The sequence below is a fragment of the Chrysemys picta genome, chromosome 10 (assembly GCF_011386835.1).
Source record: "Chrysemys picta bellii isolate R12L10 chromosome 10, ASM1138683v2, whole genome shotgun sequence".
NCBI classification, from domain to species: domain Eukaryota; kingdom Metazoa; phylum Chordata; order Testudines; family Emydidae; genus Chrysemys; species Chrysemys picta.
Genome location: NC_088800.1, coordinates 52,244,618 through 52,258,443, shown reverse-complemented (window position 1 = coordinate 52,258,443; position 13,826 = coordinate 52,244,618). Strand labels below are relative to the sequence as shown.

At 50.3% G+C, this 13,826-nt stretch overlaps 1 protein-coding gene across 10 annotated transcripts in view; it reads left to right on the top strand.

Moving 5' to 3' along the window:
* CAPN15 (calpain 15) overlaps nt 1–13,826 on the top strand; it is a 109,446-nt gene that overhangs the window by 21,138 nt on the left and 74,482 nt on the right. For 2 of the 10 annotated variants that reach the window (XM_042854134.2, XM_065558698.1), the window contains exon 2: nt 6,457–6,757. The exons of 3 other annotated variants lie outside the window; for them this stretch is intronic. In XM_042854134.2, the coding sequence (XP_042710068.2) occupies nt 6,582–6,757 (176 nt within the window). In that variant the 5' untranslated portion in view covers nt 6,457–6,581. Of the gene's footprint in view, nt 1–2,409; nt 2,564–4,055; nt 4,191–6,456; nt 6,758–7,783; nt 9,174–13,826 lie in introns of those variants that run through there. 5 more of the 10 variants (XM_065558689.1, XM_065558690.1, XM_065558691.1 and 2 more) reach the window with 5 other exon arrangements.

The following is a 13,826-nucleotide window of genomic DNA, read 5'->3' as shown; positions in this document are numbered from 1 at the left end:
CTGGTATCCTAGCCATGGGGCTATCCTGTCTCTCAACCCTATTGATGTCCCAAAGGTTGTGAGGGGGTTTGCACAGCTTTGTAACTGATCAGAAACTATCAACAGCATTGTTTACTGATGCACAGTGATCTGGAGTCTGTCCTTTCCCTAGCTGTGCTGATTCTGCAGGGTTAACAGGAGGAAAGGGCAGTGAAAATGTTGTTTTTTGTCACCAAGGCAGCAGTTACACACAGAGCACTGACTGTACAAGGAAGTGTCAATTTCTACCTGGACACTTTTCAATTGAACCGCCCTTAAGCTGCTGCAGCTGCCAGCAGGGAAGCCCACGGGGCCACCTATTGTACTGCAGGACCATTCAGACTGGTGTCTGTCTGCTGTCATGACCATGGAGTCTCAGGGCCTTATTTAGGCCTCAAAATATAGGGAGGAGAGGGTTGAAAGTGGTGGCGTTTTGTTGCTTAAATACTTTCCTGCCGTCTTAGGGAGGCTGTTTGCTTTCCCAGTCCAGCAGCTGTGACTCCCTAAAGGCATCTGAGGATGGAAAGGACCGTAGTTGTTTCCCCTCTCCTCCCCCCAATTTAGCTTCTTATTGAAGTCCTGTCCACATCCTCTGGAAACCACACACTGCTTCGCACCCATATGGCATCTTTCAGCCCTGGCCCAATGGAGCCGAACGCCTACTTATTTTATTTACATTTCCCCCCTTCCCATCACTCCCCTACACACGCAATAGACACCCATGCACACATACATCACATCCTCTGTAACATCCCCTTGATCACTGTGTGTGACCCTCTCCTTACCTCTATGATCCTCTTACACTAACACATGCCATTGTGGTACTCTTACACAGTCCCCTTACACATATACCCCCTGTAGCTACACACACATCACTGGGTGATTCCATTACACATAAACACTCTTGTGTAGCTATGCACAGCCCATCACACACATTACTGTGACCCCCTTACACGCACACCCCCAGTAGCTGTGCACTCCCTTACACCCCTCACTCTGACCCCCCCTACACACACACACACACACACACTGTAACTATACACAGATCAGACCCCCCTTTACAGCATACCTAGGAGAGGATTTACCATGAAATGGTGCGGTGGCATGGGGCCCCCAATGACAGGGGCCCCCCCAAAATGCAGGACAAATATCTGACAACCTGCCCTCAAGTTCCAGCCGGTGGCGCAGCAGGGCGCAGGCAGGCTGCCTGCATGTCATGGCTGCTGGCCCACGCTGCTCCCGGAACTGGCCAGCTGCTGGCATGCAGCCCTGCTGCGCCTTATTTCACTAGAAGGGTGGTGAAGCACTGGAATGGGTTACCTAGGGAGGTGGTGGAATTTCCTTCCTTAGAGGTTTTTAAGGCCTGTCTTGACAAAGCCTTGGCTGGGATGATTTAGTTGGGGATTGGTCCTGCTTTGAGCAGGGGATTGGACTAGATGACCTCCTGAGATCTCTTCCAACCCTAATATTCTGTCTCTGTGCGCCCCTGGTGGGGAGGAGGGGGGCTCTGCGCGCTGCTCCTGCCCCAGGCAGCGCATGGAGACCCGCAGTCTCCATTCCACCCCAAGGGGCACGCAGAGATGTGCCAGTAGCAGGGCTAAGGCGGCTCCCTGCCCACTCTGCCTCCCTCCCTCTGTGCCGCTTTGCTCCTGGAAGCGGCCGGCATGTCCTTGAGGCCCCTGGGGTGTGCATGTGTGTCTCTTCATGTGCTGCTCCCCCCCCCCGAGTGCCGACTCTGCAGCTCCCATTGGCTGGGAGCTGCAGAGACTGTCCCTGCGGGCAGTGGCATGTGGAGATCCCCTGCCCCCCCCCCCTAGGAGCCGCTGCCAGAGGGCTGTATGTGCCGGTTGCTTTGGGAGCGCTGCCCTCCAACCCCCTGCCCCAGCCCAGAGCCTGCACCCCCAACCTCCAGCCCAGAGCCTGCCCCCTGCACACCCGCCCCAATCAAGGTACCTCACTTTATTTTAATTTATTTCCCATTACTTATAATAGAGGAGGAGGAGAGAATGTTCTTTCTTGGCTGGGTCCTGAGGGGGCCCCCCTGAAAATAAAGCGGGGCGTAGGGTTCCACTAACTCTAAATCTTCCCCTGAGCACACCCCCCAGTAGCTGTGCACTCCCTTACACCCCTCGCTGTGTGACATTCAATCATGCAGGCCTGAAATACAGCCCCTCGATGCCCCCCGCACCAAGCTTTGTTTCCAGGGTAGTGTGCAGCTGGCCCTGGGCGCATCTGCTCGGGGCTGGGAAGCGCTGTGCGAGCTGTGAGCCATCCGGACCCTGGGCTCAGCCTGCAAGCACCGCGTTGTGGGGCCAGCCCGGCGCTCTCCCGTTTCCTCCTGCCGGGAGCGAGTGTCCGGCGCTGCACGCTGCTCTTCCCGGGAGAGGGGTAGGCGGACGGGGGATTTCTCGTGCGGGGCGAGGTGGCCGGGCAATTGCAGCTGCCATCCCCGAGGCTCCACCTCCCCCCGCCGGCGCAGTTTGCGGGGAAGAGGGTGCACACCCTGCGGTCCCGCGGGCTCGGAGCAGCTGCAGCCGAAGGACCGGTGAGCGGAGCGACCCCACCCGGGCTGGGCAGCGGCGGAGCGAGCGAAGCGGGGGTCGGTGCGGACCGCGCCGCTGCTGCGTTGCACCGGGCGCGCTGTCTCCCTAGCGGGGGCGGGGCAGGGTCACGGCCACTCTTCGCTGCGAGGCACGGAGCGCTACCAGCCGCCCACCTGTAGCTCCGGAGCCCCGCTTCGCTTTCTTTCCGGGGAGCCGGCGTGCCGCCCCGAGCCACTGTGTGAGCGAGAACCGGGGCATCGGCTTCGCAGCGGCGTGACCCCGAAGCGGGCATTGCTGCAACGATCCCGCCGCCTGCTGCTCCGCTCTTAGGGAGGCTGCCGCTGGTGGCTTTGGGGAGGGATGTAGGGGGGGTGGTGATAGGGGTAATTTACTTCCAAAAATCCAATCAGTTTGTTTGGAAAACAGTATTTCCGGAGCAATTAACTGTACCACTCCAAACCTAGTAATTACTGCGCTTTAAAACCCTCAAAGAAAACACATAGTTAGGTGCTTAACTATTCATTTCTACTAGCTAACCCCCCCATCTGTTCTTCCTTGTGTTACCCCTGTGTCAAGGGGCAAATTAGATCAATACAAATATAAATTACATCAATACAAGCAGTGCCTTCTTCACTAGGAGGAAAAATCTGCTGTCCCCCAGCTCCAGATGTCCAGGAATTTCCTAACTAGGGAGTGAGAGCCTGTGTTTGTTCTTTCTCCCCTCTACCTGTGTGAAGTTTTCTGTGGCTTGCTGTATCACTTGCTAAATATATTTAACACACATTATTTACCCGTCTGTGTGCCCTCTCCACCCTCGGAGTTTTACAAATCACTGAATGCAAGACCCTTAATAATAATACTCAGCACTTATATTGCACTTTTCACAGTGCTGCAAAGAATTAACTAATCCTGGCTAAATACCCATGTGAAGTAGCATGTAATTATTAGAACTTGCATTCATTTTTTAAAAACATCACTTATTTTTCTGAAGGGCAAACGGTGGGTTGGATTATTAAGCCATTCCCTGACCACTGTTCTAGGCATGGGAGCAGACATGAGTTCTGCATAAAGTTGAAATGAGGAGGCGTCCAACGCTGACATTGTGATCCTGCTCTTGCTTGTTTGCAAACTGGATCTTAATAACGGGGTTTCCTGTTGGTTAAAGGGAGGGCCATTCTTAGTGCTGAGGGGTCCAGCCCAAGATGAGGGATTTAATGCTTTGCCCAAAGCAATCCGATTTCACAGTGCTGACAGAAAAGTAGCCCAAATAGAGTTGGAGACAGCTACAGCTTAGCTAGGTTATCCTGCCACTATTTATAGATTCCTTCCTTCACCCAACTCCACCCACCACAGAGGTTTACTGAGTAGTATTAAACCAGGATTCCATCATCTCTGTTTCCCAAAATACATTTGCATTCAGGGTGGCTGATCAGACTTCCTGTAACAGACCTGGAGGGACAGGGGAGGAGGAATGGGACAGGGCAGCAGTAATACGCTGGATGCCAGCTGCTTGCACCATTGCTAACTTGTCTTCCACTTAGCAGAGTCTGAGGAGTTAAAACTTGCATGTCCCTGAGGCTTTTTCTTCTAGAAGGGGGAAGAGGAGTGGCTTTGGCCTTTTCAACTTGGGTGAGTTGCTGAGGAAATGGTTTCAAACGAGACTGTTGAGTTGCTTTATCTGGTTGTGCAACTCTTTGCTCGGAAAGATTTTTAACATTAGATTTCCTTCCCATCCTTTGCTTGTGTTTTAATTTGGTGAATCATTAGTATCTGCATTTTTCTGATCTTGATTTCCCTCTTGCCTGTTTAAAATTTGAATCCTGGAGGGGAAAAAAGTTTCAACCTACCACCCCTATAGGTCATATGCCAAACACTTCTCAGTCCCTTCAGCTGTTTTGCTGGAACATATAGGAGAGTGGCACTGTTGAAATTATCAAAGGTTGAGGCAGAAGGTTAAGGCTTTTTATAGACGCAAAACACACCATGTCTCAAATCTGACCTACCTTTACAATTATAATAAACTTAGGATAAATGTCCTCTGGATGTTAAGTATCTTTCTTTTTTTAAATTCCACTCCCCGCCCCCCCCCCCCCCCAGCAGGGAAAATATAACTTCTTACAACTTAACTGCTCAGTTGGCAGTTATTGAAGGAAAAAACAAGGGACCATTTTTGCCAGTCCCCCAATAATCAATGAGTTCCTCGTGTTGGCTCTGTGATGGTGGCAACGTACCAGATGCACAGAATCTGTGCTGGCCGATTAGGGAGACAAAATCAAGGAAGGGCAAAGAAATAATTATTCTTGGACTTTTTTTTTTTTAAAAAACTGATAATTACAGACCATAGAGAATAAAGAAGAAACCATTTAAAAGGTAGTTAATAATGTCCATTTAATAACGAATATATTTAGTTTTGGTGCTAAGCTCCTAGCAAAACTGCACCTGTTGCAAGAGCTCCAGTGTTCTGGGGTCTGCTATCCATCGAGACCTTTCTTGATCCCCTGAAACAATCCTAGGAATGAAAAACTGTATTTTACAGTCTTTTTGTTTCAGTCTTTTATTGTACTAAGCAGCTTCTTCATGAAGGTCTTCCTACAATTCATTCGTCTCTGCAAATCCTGGTGGGTAATTGAATAAGCTCTGCTGTGAAATTTTCCCCCTTCTTGTTTCTTCTTCCTTTTTTTTTACTCTGATAAATGTTCCCTTGATCCTTTTCCTTCTTACACAAATCCAGACTGTAAGATATTTATTTTTCCTTAAGAAAAGACGTGTGTGTGTATATATGTATGTATATACATATGTAGTCTTTGAAGACCAAAGGAGAGTAAATGTTCCTATACTTCTGTTTTGTGGAAGTTTGATGCAGTAAATTGTGAAAATTGGAAGAACAAGAAAGAATAAGGGCTGCCCTTTTTGTTGAATGTTTGTTAGAAATCTAGTCTACCTGAAAGGGTGTAAACGTTTCACATTTCATTCCACTATGCAAAATGGTTGTGGAAAATTTACCAGCCTAGGCACAAAATCTGCTTGCCATCCCTTTTACTATGATGATGCTGAAAAAAAGGAATTAAACTTTATTCCTTTAAAAAAACAAAACAAAACAAAAAAACCCTCCTTCTTGACCTAGACCAGGGGTTCTCAAACTGAGGGGTCAGGACCCTCAGGGGGTCATGAGGCTATTACATGGGGGGTCGCAAGCTGTCAGCCTCCACCCCAAGCCCCACTTTGCCTCCAGCATTTATAATAGTGTTAAATTAAAAAGTCGCACTCAGAGGCTTGCTATGTGAAAGGAGTCACCAGTAAAAAAAGTTTAAGAACCACTGCCCTAGACAAACAGACAAGTCCTACTTTTCAGGGTTGACTTAATTGGTTCGTCAGATTTTTAGAGTTTGGGGCCTTCAGAAAACCCTTTCTGTGCTAGTCATTCCCAAGTGCTGGTGCTTCAGGCATTATGATTGGGACTCTACAGTTTATCCTTAGACTCCTTTATCTTAATGACAATCCTCTGTGCTTGGCTCTGCTGGGTCATCTTCCACCAACTGCGCTTCCTGGTGGGTTGGGAACAGTTGAGTAGGCGGCAACAGGCATTGCCAATCACACCCAAGGTCTTAGGTTGGTAAACTGGTACAGTTGCCCCCCGAAGTTAGGGAGCTAGGGGTCTATGGTGTTTAACCAGAGGAAACCTCTATGAAACCACCCTGTATCTCCTTCCTCCAGACTGGGTTGGACTGGCCTGTTAAAACAAAACCTCCCCATCCCCTGGTAAACTCTGGAACTGTCTTGTTCAGAGAGTTCATTAGCAGGTTTTGGGAACTCCAGTGGTGGTGATCTATATCATACCATGTTTCTTTCTCTTTTCCTTTCCTTTCTTTTTTTTTTTTTTTCCTTCTTTAATCAGAACCGACCTCCCTTTCTACGGTGTTGGGATCTTTACGCCAGTCCATGCCGCAGCACCTCGCCCCTTTCCACTGGCTCGGACCTAACCTAGGATAAATCTTGGCGTGATCTGGGTAGGGGGGAACCATGGGGAGCTCTGCCTCATCGCTGGCTGCAGAGACGGAGTCGGACCATGGCTTCACTAGCCCACCCTACCCGGGGCACCCGGTTGCGAGCTGGTATAGGAGTAGCCACAGTGGCCCTGTTTGGGAAAGTGCCCTTATAACACGGCAGCATCAGCACTTACAGCACCGGGCACGAAGGTAAGAAAGAGGGAAAGGAGCCTGATCACATACCTCTCAGCTGTGCCCTGAACCTAGGATAGTACACTTTGGGGCTAAATTACCTTCTGCCCTGCTTGGCCCTGGTGCTGAGTCAGCTTTACTGAGGCCAGATCTTGGTCCAGTTGAAATCTGGGGCCAAATTCCTATTGACATCAGTAGGGCCAGGCTGTGTCCTTTTAAAGAGCAGCTGATGTCTCATGGAAAACCTTCTGCGTGTCTATCCCGAATTTCCCTGCTCCATTTAATAGCAGAGCTGCCTTCATGAGAATGGGCTCTCGATGCCTTTAAGCATTGGCCCTGGTCCTGCTGCTTATGGCCCCTCTTCTCTCTTGTGACCTCCCAACTGGTTGCTATAGAAGTGATGACAGTATCACAAATGGAGGATTATGACTCCAGGATGGTGGGGATAAACAGCAAGAGTCCATGAACTCCTAAGAGCGAGATATGGTGTTTTCATGCTAATGCCCTTGGCAAGAAATAACAAGAGGAAAATAAAAATCACACGCTAAAAACCAAACAGGCCTCAGAGACAATTACCTCCAAGGGGAACTTGTCCAGCATCACCAATCCCCCCTTCTCCAGTGAGATCTGCAGATCAAACTGCAGCTGAATCACTATACGTCCCACTATCTTTTCTCCCTGCGAGCTGCTCGCAATTAAGATTTTTCCTCCTATTAGGCGGCTGGTGTCCTATATATAGTCTCTTGCAGGTTGAGAGGTATGTTGACAGCATCTAACAGTGTGCTGCCTGGGGGGCCTTGGCTATAAAGGCTGCTCTGTTTTGCACTAATAATATTTGAGCCTCTGGTTTAATGCTTGCTTTTTATAGCTTCTCGGCTTGTAGGGTGACTGTACCTGCCTGAGTCTGTATAGAGACTGTAGGAGTAGCAGCTTGCTTCCAAGCGTCTCTGAGCTGTTATGGCTTCACTCTGAAAGTGTTTGCTGTGATGACAGTGTTTGCGTATGTTGTGTACCTGTCTTTTGCTCACTGCTGTAAATCCCAGTGAGGTTTTTTTGCCCTGCTTCGTGGCATCTGGGACTTACTGGCACAGACACGGGGAGACCCTCGGGCAAGCAATTTCATGCTGTGCTCCTTCCCAGCTCTGCCTTGGGTTTCCTGTAAAGCTGGCAACTGTGTAATTTAATCAATTGTTACATTTGCTCTCGGCCATGTGACCAGATTTGCAGCAATGCTCCAGAGGGCTTTAAAAAGGCCATGTCATGTAGTTTGTGCCATTATAGCTGTGCCACCAGCCTCTGGGGCTGGCCCCTTGTTAACTTGTGTAGATCTCAAGAGTGTACCTTCTATGTCTGTGCAACAGTTGTTCTTCTCCCAGTTTAAATGCTTGCTTCTAATCTGTACTGCACATCAGGGTTCGGAAACTGAATTTCCAAACCTCCCACAGGGGAGAGAAACAATGGCACAAACAACCGTTCCTCCTCTGGCTGAAACTTCTGAGCAGCATACGCTGGAGAGGCAGGAGCCAGGGTCTGCAGGGCTGAGCCAGTCTGCTGCTCATGGGCCTGCGTGATATCAAAAGCACACATCAATGTGTGCTTCTCTTGTAGAAGATCTGACTGATCTAATTCAGTGCAGCATTTGATTCAGATTTTGGAGGACTTGAGAACCTGTGCGGTGAGGTGGTGCATTGTGGGATACTGGAGCATGGATGTAAGTTTCCTAACTGGTCAGCCTCTGTGGTGGAAAAGGTGTGATGGATGTGGTGTTCAAGAGGAGGATCAACTGGTTTCTGAGCAGATAAAGCCGGTGTCTTGTTAGGGGGGCTGTATGAGAGCTGTGTGTTTCCTGCTAGAGCAGGAGTACAGAAATAACCCCCTCTTCCCTCCAAAGTAGACTGTGGCTATAGCAGGCAGGAAGATCTCCAGTTGTGATTCACCAAAGAATTCGTATGTGGGAAGAACTTGCTTTTAGGCAGCGGTTCCAGAGCTAGGTTCAGAAGCCCCAATGAAATTAGACAGTCTTTCAGTCCATACATCAAAGTGCCTACAGTTCCCAGCTCGAGGCCTGTGGAGCAACAATATTAAGCAAAGGCAACTAATCTGTATCCAGAGCAGGGTGGATGAGTACGCTCTTCTAAAAAAAATAAAAATAAATAAAACAAATCCGAGCAGACGGCATCTGCTCTTGCCTTTGAATGTCCTGTCCCCTGGAGCCCAGCAGAGCAGGAAGGAAGTACAGTACTGCACAGTCAATCTGAGGCTGGAGTGAAGTTCTACGATTGACTTGACTTTGCCTGCTGATTTCCTGCCTGGGTACAGCCAGCTTCTGAGCTAATAATACATTGGTCTGTGTAGTCCAGTGCAGAGCAAAGGACTCTACTCGGCTTGCGGATTCTGAATGAACACTGATCTGTTTACTCAAGAAAATTGCTTGGTAGGTGGTGATTGTGAGTAGAGTGTGGGGGAGAGCAGAGACTTGCAGCATGGTGGGGAGGGAGGAAAAGGTGCCTTCCCCCTTTAGGGGTTTATAGGCTGGAATGAGGCAGGCAATGCCTTTAAAGATGCTGATACTGCAGACTGGGTAGGCCTCATGTTTGGCATTTGGTAGCTCTTATGCTCAAGACAAAAGGACCTGGGGGAAAGAAAGGGGTGGCCCAGTGGTTAGGGCGTTGGCTTAGAATGTGGGAGAAGGCTCTACTCTGCGTAAATTTCCTGTGTGACGTTGAACAAATCAGTTAGTGCCTCTGGGCCTCAGTTCCCCATCATGGAGAGGGGATAACAGCACTGCTCTGCCTCCCTGGGAGTTGTGAAACTGTGTATTACTAAAGCTTAGGATGACCAGATGTCCCTATTTTTGGGTCTTTTTCTTATATAGGCTCCTATTACCCTCCCCACCCCGTCCTGATTTTTCACATTTGCTGTCTGGTCACCCTACTAAAGCTAGCGAGGTGCTGTGGTGCTGGGAGCTACCTAAGTGCCTTCTATAGAGTGGGAACCCCTGGGGTTTGAGGTTATTGTTCTGTTGTTGAAATCTCTGATTAGCCTGGAGTCGCCTTTGCCTGTGATTTCATCACATCTTCGAAGCTAAATGGAGTCAGGCGGAGTCAGTCCTTGGATGAGACCTTTCTATGGCCATTTTTAGGTCAGAGGTGGGCAAACTATGACCCGCAGGCCACATCTGGCCAACGGGACTGTCCTGCCTGGCCCTTGAGTTCCCAGCAGGGGAGGCTAGCCCCCAGCCCCTCCCCTGCTGTCCCCCCCCCCCTTCCCCGCAGCCTCAGCTCACTGTGCTGCCAACGCTCTGGATGGCGGGGCTGCAAGCTCCTGCGTGGCGGTGTGGCTGCCAGTCCTGCTGCTCTGAGCAGCATGGTAAGGGGGCGGGGGACGGGGAGCAGGGGGTTGGATAAGGGGCAGGGGATTCCGGGGGGCAGTCAGGGGATGGAGAGCAGTGGGCGGTTGCATGGGGCAGAGGTTCGGGGAGGGGCGGTCAGGGGACAGGGAATGGCGGGGTTGGATAGGCGTGGGAGTTCTGGGGGGCCTGTCAGGGCGTGTGGATAGGGGACAGGGAGTAGGGGAGGTTGGATGGGGGTGGGGGGTCCCAGGAGGGGGCAGTCAGAGGACAAGGAGCAGGGGGGTGTTGGATGGGTCGGGGATTCTGAGGGGGGCAGTAAGGGGACGGGAAGTGGGAGGGGGCGGAGGCCAGGCTGTTTGGGGAGGCACAGCCTTCCCTACCTGGCCCTCCATACAGTTTTGGAACCCCGATGTGGCCCTCAGGCCAAAAAGTTGGCCCACCCGTGATTTAGGTGCTGGTGTTGGTGGCTCGTTAAGGTGCACTCTTCCATCAGTATTGAACTAGATTTGGTGTTAGAGGGCTCTGGGCTGTCTTTGCAGTGAGACTTGAAAGAGGTTGTAGTTGCTTCTCATGAATTCTCATGGCATTTTTCACAAGCAAAGAGAGGTAAAAAAAATTCTTGCTCAATTCAATCTTGAGTAATTGCATTCTGCCTCTCCGAATTCCCCCCTGTAATTGCAGACTGATATGGTACCTTCTGTACTAATCTGTTGTGTTGCCATGCGTTGTTAAATAGCTGCTGTGTTATACCCCAGAGATGACTGCATTTTAGTGGTTTACCAATAGCTCCTGTGTGAAGACACCTTGTGAAGCAGTTTGGATGGAATTTGCTGTGAAAATGCATTTAATTTAACACTGAAAGTTTTTTTTGTCACCTGTGTTGCCAATCTTCCTCTTTTGAGGAAGGTTGTGGTGAGACAACTCCCAGCTGAATCTGGGTTTTTCTGGTTGCCTTGACTGCAGCCAGTTTTGTTCCAGCCCATAGCCCCATGGTCTCTGTGGAAAGCTGGAGCTGAATTCTGCAGCACAGTCTCTCAACTTTTCCAGCACTGTAGAAATTCTCAAAATTCTGCTGCAGCATCAAATACATTTTAAAAAGGCTTTTATTAAATTAAATATTGCTGGGCCCCAATCACCGCAGGGAGTGGAGCATGACTTCTACTGAATTTTTGGCTCAAAAGACATTAGTCATCAGAGCACCCTTGCAAAGGGGGTGGTATTCTCCCCATTTTACTGATGGGGAAACTGAGGCACCAGAGTGGGGGTGGTGGGAGAAAGTGATTTGTCCACAAACTGGGTCTTCCAAAGCCAGGATTAAAATACAGGAGCACTCCTGTGCTTTGTCCACTGCACCACCCCTCCTTATGGCCAGTGATCATGCTGGCTGCTCAGCAAGGAGCTGGCTTAGCTGTTGGTAGCTGGCTGAGAGCCAGTGACCTCTGCTCCTGCCAGCAGTGGCCTGGGCAGTGCTGCCACCTACAGCCACAAGCTGCTTCGGGGTTCTCTCCAGTCCTGCACAGATCAGCATGGCCATCACCAAATCTGGAGCAGCCACAGCGGCCTGGCTAGCATTGGACAATTGGCTCTCCTGGGGGGGGTTCTGCAGGCTCTGTGCTTCTGCCCTTGCTGCTCAGCGTGCCTACAAGGCCATTGGGAGTATTAACAAGTGGTGAAGGATGGCTGTAAACTCTCCTGATTTCTTAATTTGCACATGGTGCCGTTAGCTGATCATTGATTTCAGTGGTGTTCTGCATATTAACTGGGGGAAGGCAGCCAAATCTCTGGTCCCCTCCCATCCTGTGTTGTCCCAGCACATCTCCATGCACAGGGTTACCAGGTGGTTTTATTTAGGGAGATTAGCAGAACTGATATTTGTCATTGTCGGAGCAGGCGGGCTGCTCCTGCACGTGTGTGTCATCCGAGGTGGAGGCTTGGGGGCTGGAACTTTACAGATGTAAATGGCTTTACCCCAAAAGGGCGCTAGGAGGATTGGCTGGTCACGCTTTACATTTGAGGGAGAGAGGGGAAGCGATTTGCTCAAAGTCACGGAAAGGAGTTAGTGGCAGAGTCTGCATCAGTCTTATGAGTTTCCTGGCTTCCAGCCTGTTTGCTCAGACCTTGGGCCGTGTCTCTTACTGTATAGGTAAAAATGATACAATCGCTAGTTTGGGACAGTTTCTCCAGGTCTTGTGTAAATAAGTTTATATGGGAAATTTGGCTCTAACCGGTGTTTTTGTAGGGGAATTTTTGTATGGAGTTGTGAGGATCCCTCAGTCTCTCTAGCAGCCCAGTTAATTCTGGCCTGACTCAAACAGAGCTGACTACCTCATTTCCAGAGGTCACAACTGCCTACTGGGTGGCTCATGTTTTTGAGAGCTCCCTCACCTCAATTACACACTGAGCAGGGTTAGACCTACCAGAAACTTTTTATTATTTCCCCTCTGCTCTTTACCCTCTAAACTCCCCTCTTCTCATCTCGTTCTCTGAGCCATTTAATTTGAACAGCACAAACCAGGGACTCTGCTCTGAGATGGGAGGTTCAGTTAGGGATGTCGGGGGTGTATTCCCAGAGCTTCTGGATATGAGTGGAGCCACTTCTGTGTAGCGCCAGCCAGCCAAAATTGGCTGGTGTGCATGGGGATTCTGGAATTGGCAAACTGCTTCCAGGTCTCTCAGACCGGGCTCAAAGAGGCCCCTGGCTAAGGTGTGGCTAGAGAAGACCTAGCTCTGGTTTGACTCATGATGTGTCTGAGTTGCAGCAGATTATGCTGCTTGTTTCAATGTGTGGAGCAGGGAAGAGAGACCTTGTCTCCCAAACTGTAATGGAACAGACATGGCCTGTGTGTCTCGGGGTGCACTTCCTGCTCATGCTAAACATGGGTCCAGGGTTCACCTGGTCTCCCCGTCTTCTCTGCTTCCCTCAGGGCTGTCATCTGACTGGGATCCCTCTGTAATGCCAATACTGGGACCCCCAGCAGCAGGTGCTATGGTAGCAGTGAGGTGGGCACGTCTGGCTTAGCTCTGTGCGCTTCGCTGTTATTCCCTCTGGGAATCATCATGGTGTTGAACTTCAGCTGGGACTTGGTGGAGTAAGACTGTTGCTCGTTGCCAGGGATACCATCTGGTTGGGAATGCTGGGTTGTAACACTCTGTGTGCCAGGTCTCTCTGAAACACATGGTGCTTGGGGTGATATCTTGGCTTCCTCACGACCCCCCAGCCGCTCCTGAGACATCCCCAGCCTTTCAGTAGCACCTGTATGTTTAGCACACAGGCAGCTTGACCCGGGCACTGGTCTGCAAAGCTTCTTGGTTGTTTAAATTGTCGCTATTTTGAACACTGCTCTGGAGCTGTGGAGAGCTCAGAGGACATACTTGTGGGGAGGGGCAGGGTTGTAGAGTCCATGCACGTGCACCTTAGTGCTGGTGACTTGTGGTGGCGTGGTAGTTCTGAAGACTGACGCGCTCAGTTTGCCCACAAACAGGCAGCAGCAGCACCACAAGGACAAGCTTCCCCCTTGTGCTGCCCTTGCAATAAGCCTGGACAAAAAGGGAGTCTGGTGTCTCTGGCCCATGCAGGCCCTGGCTTCGCTATTGATGGTGGGGTGATGGGCGGATGCTTGTTCACTGGGGCCTGGCCTGAGCCACATGCAGGTCACTTATCAGCCCTCCAGTGGTAATGGAGTTCGGGCCCTACCAACCTGGGCTGGATTCCAAGCCAGGACCTAGAAGTGAAAG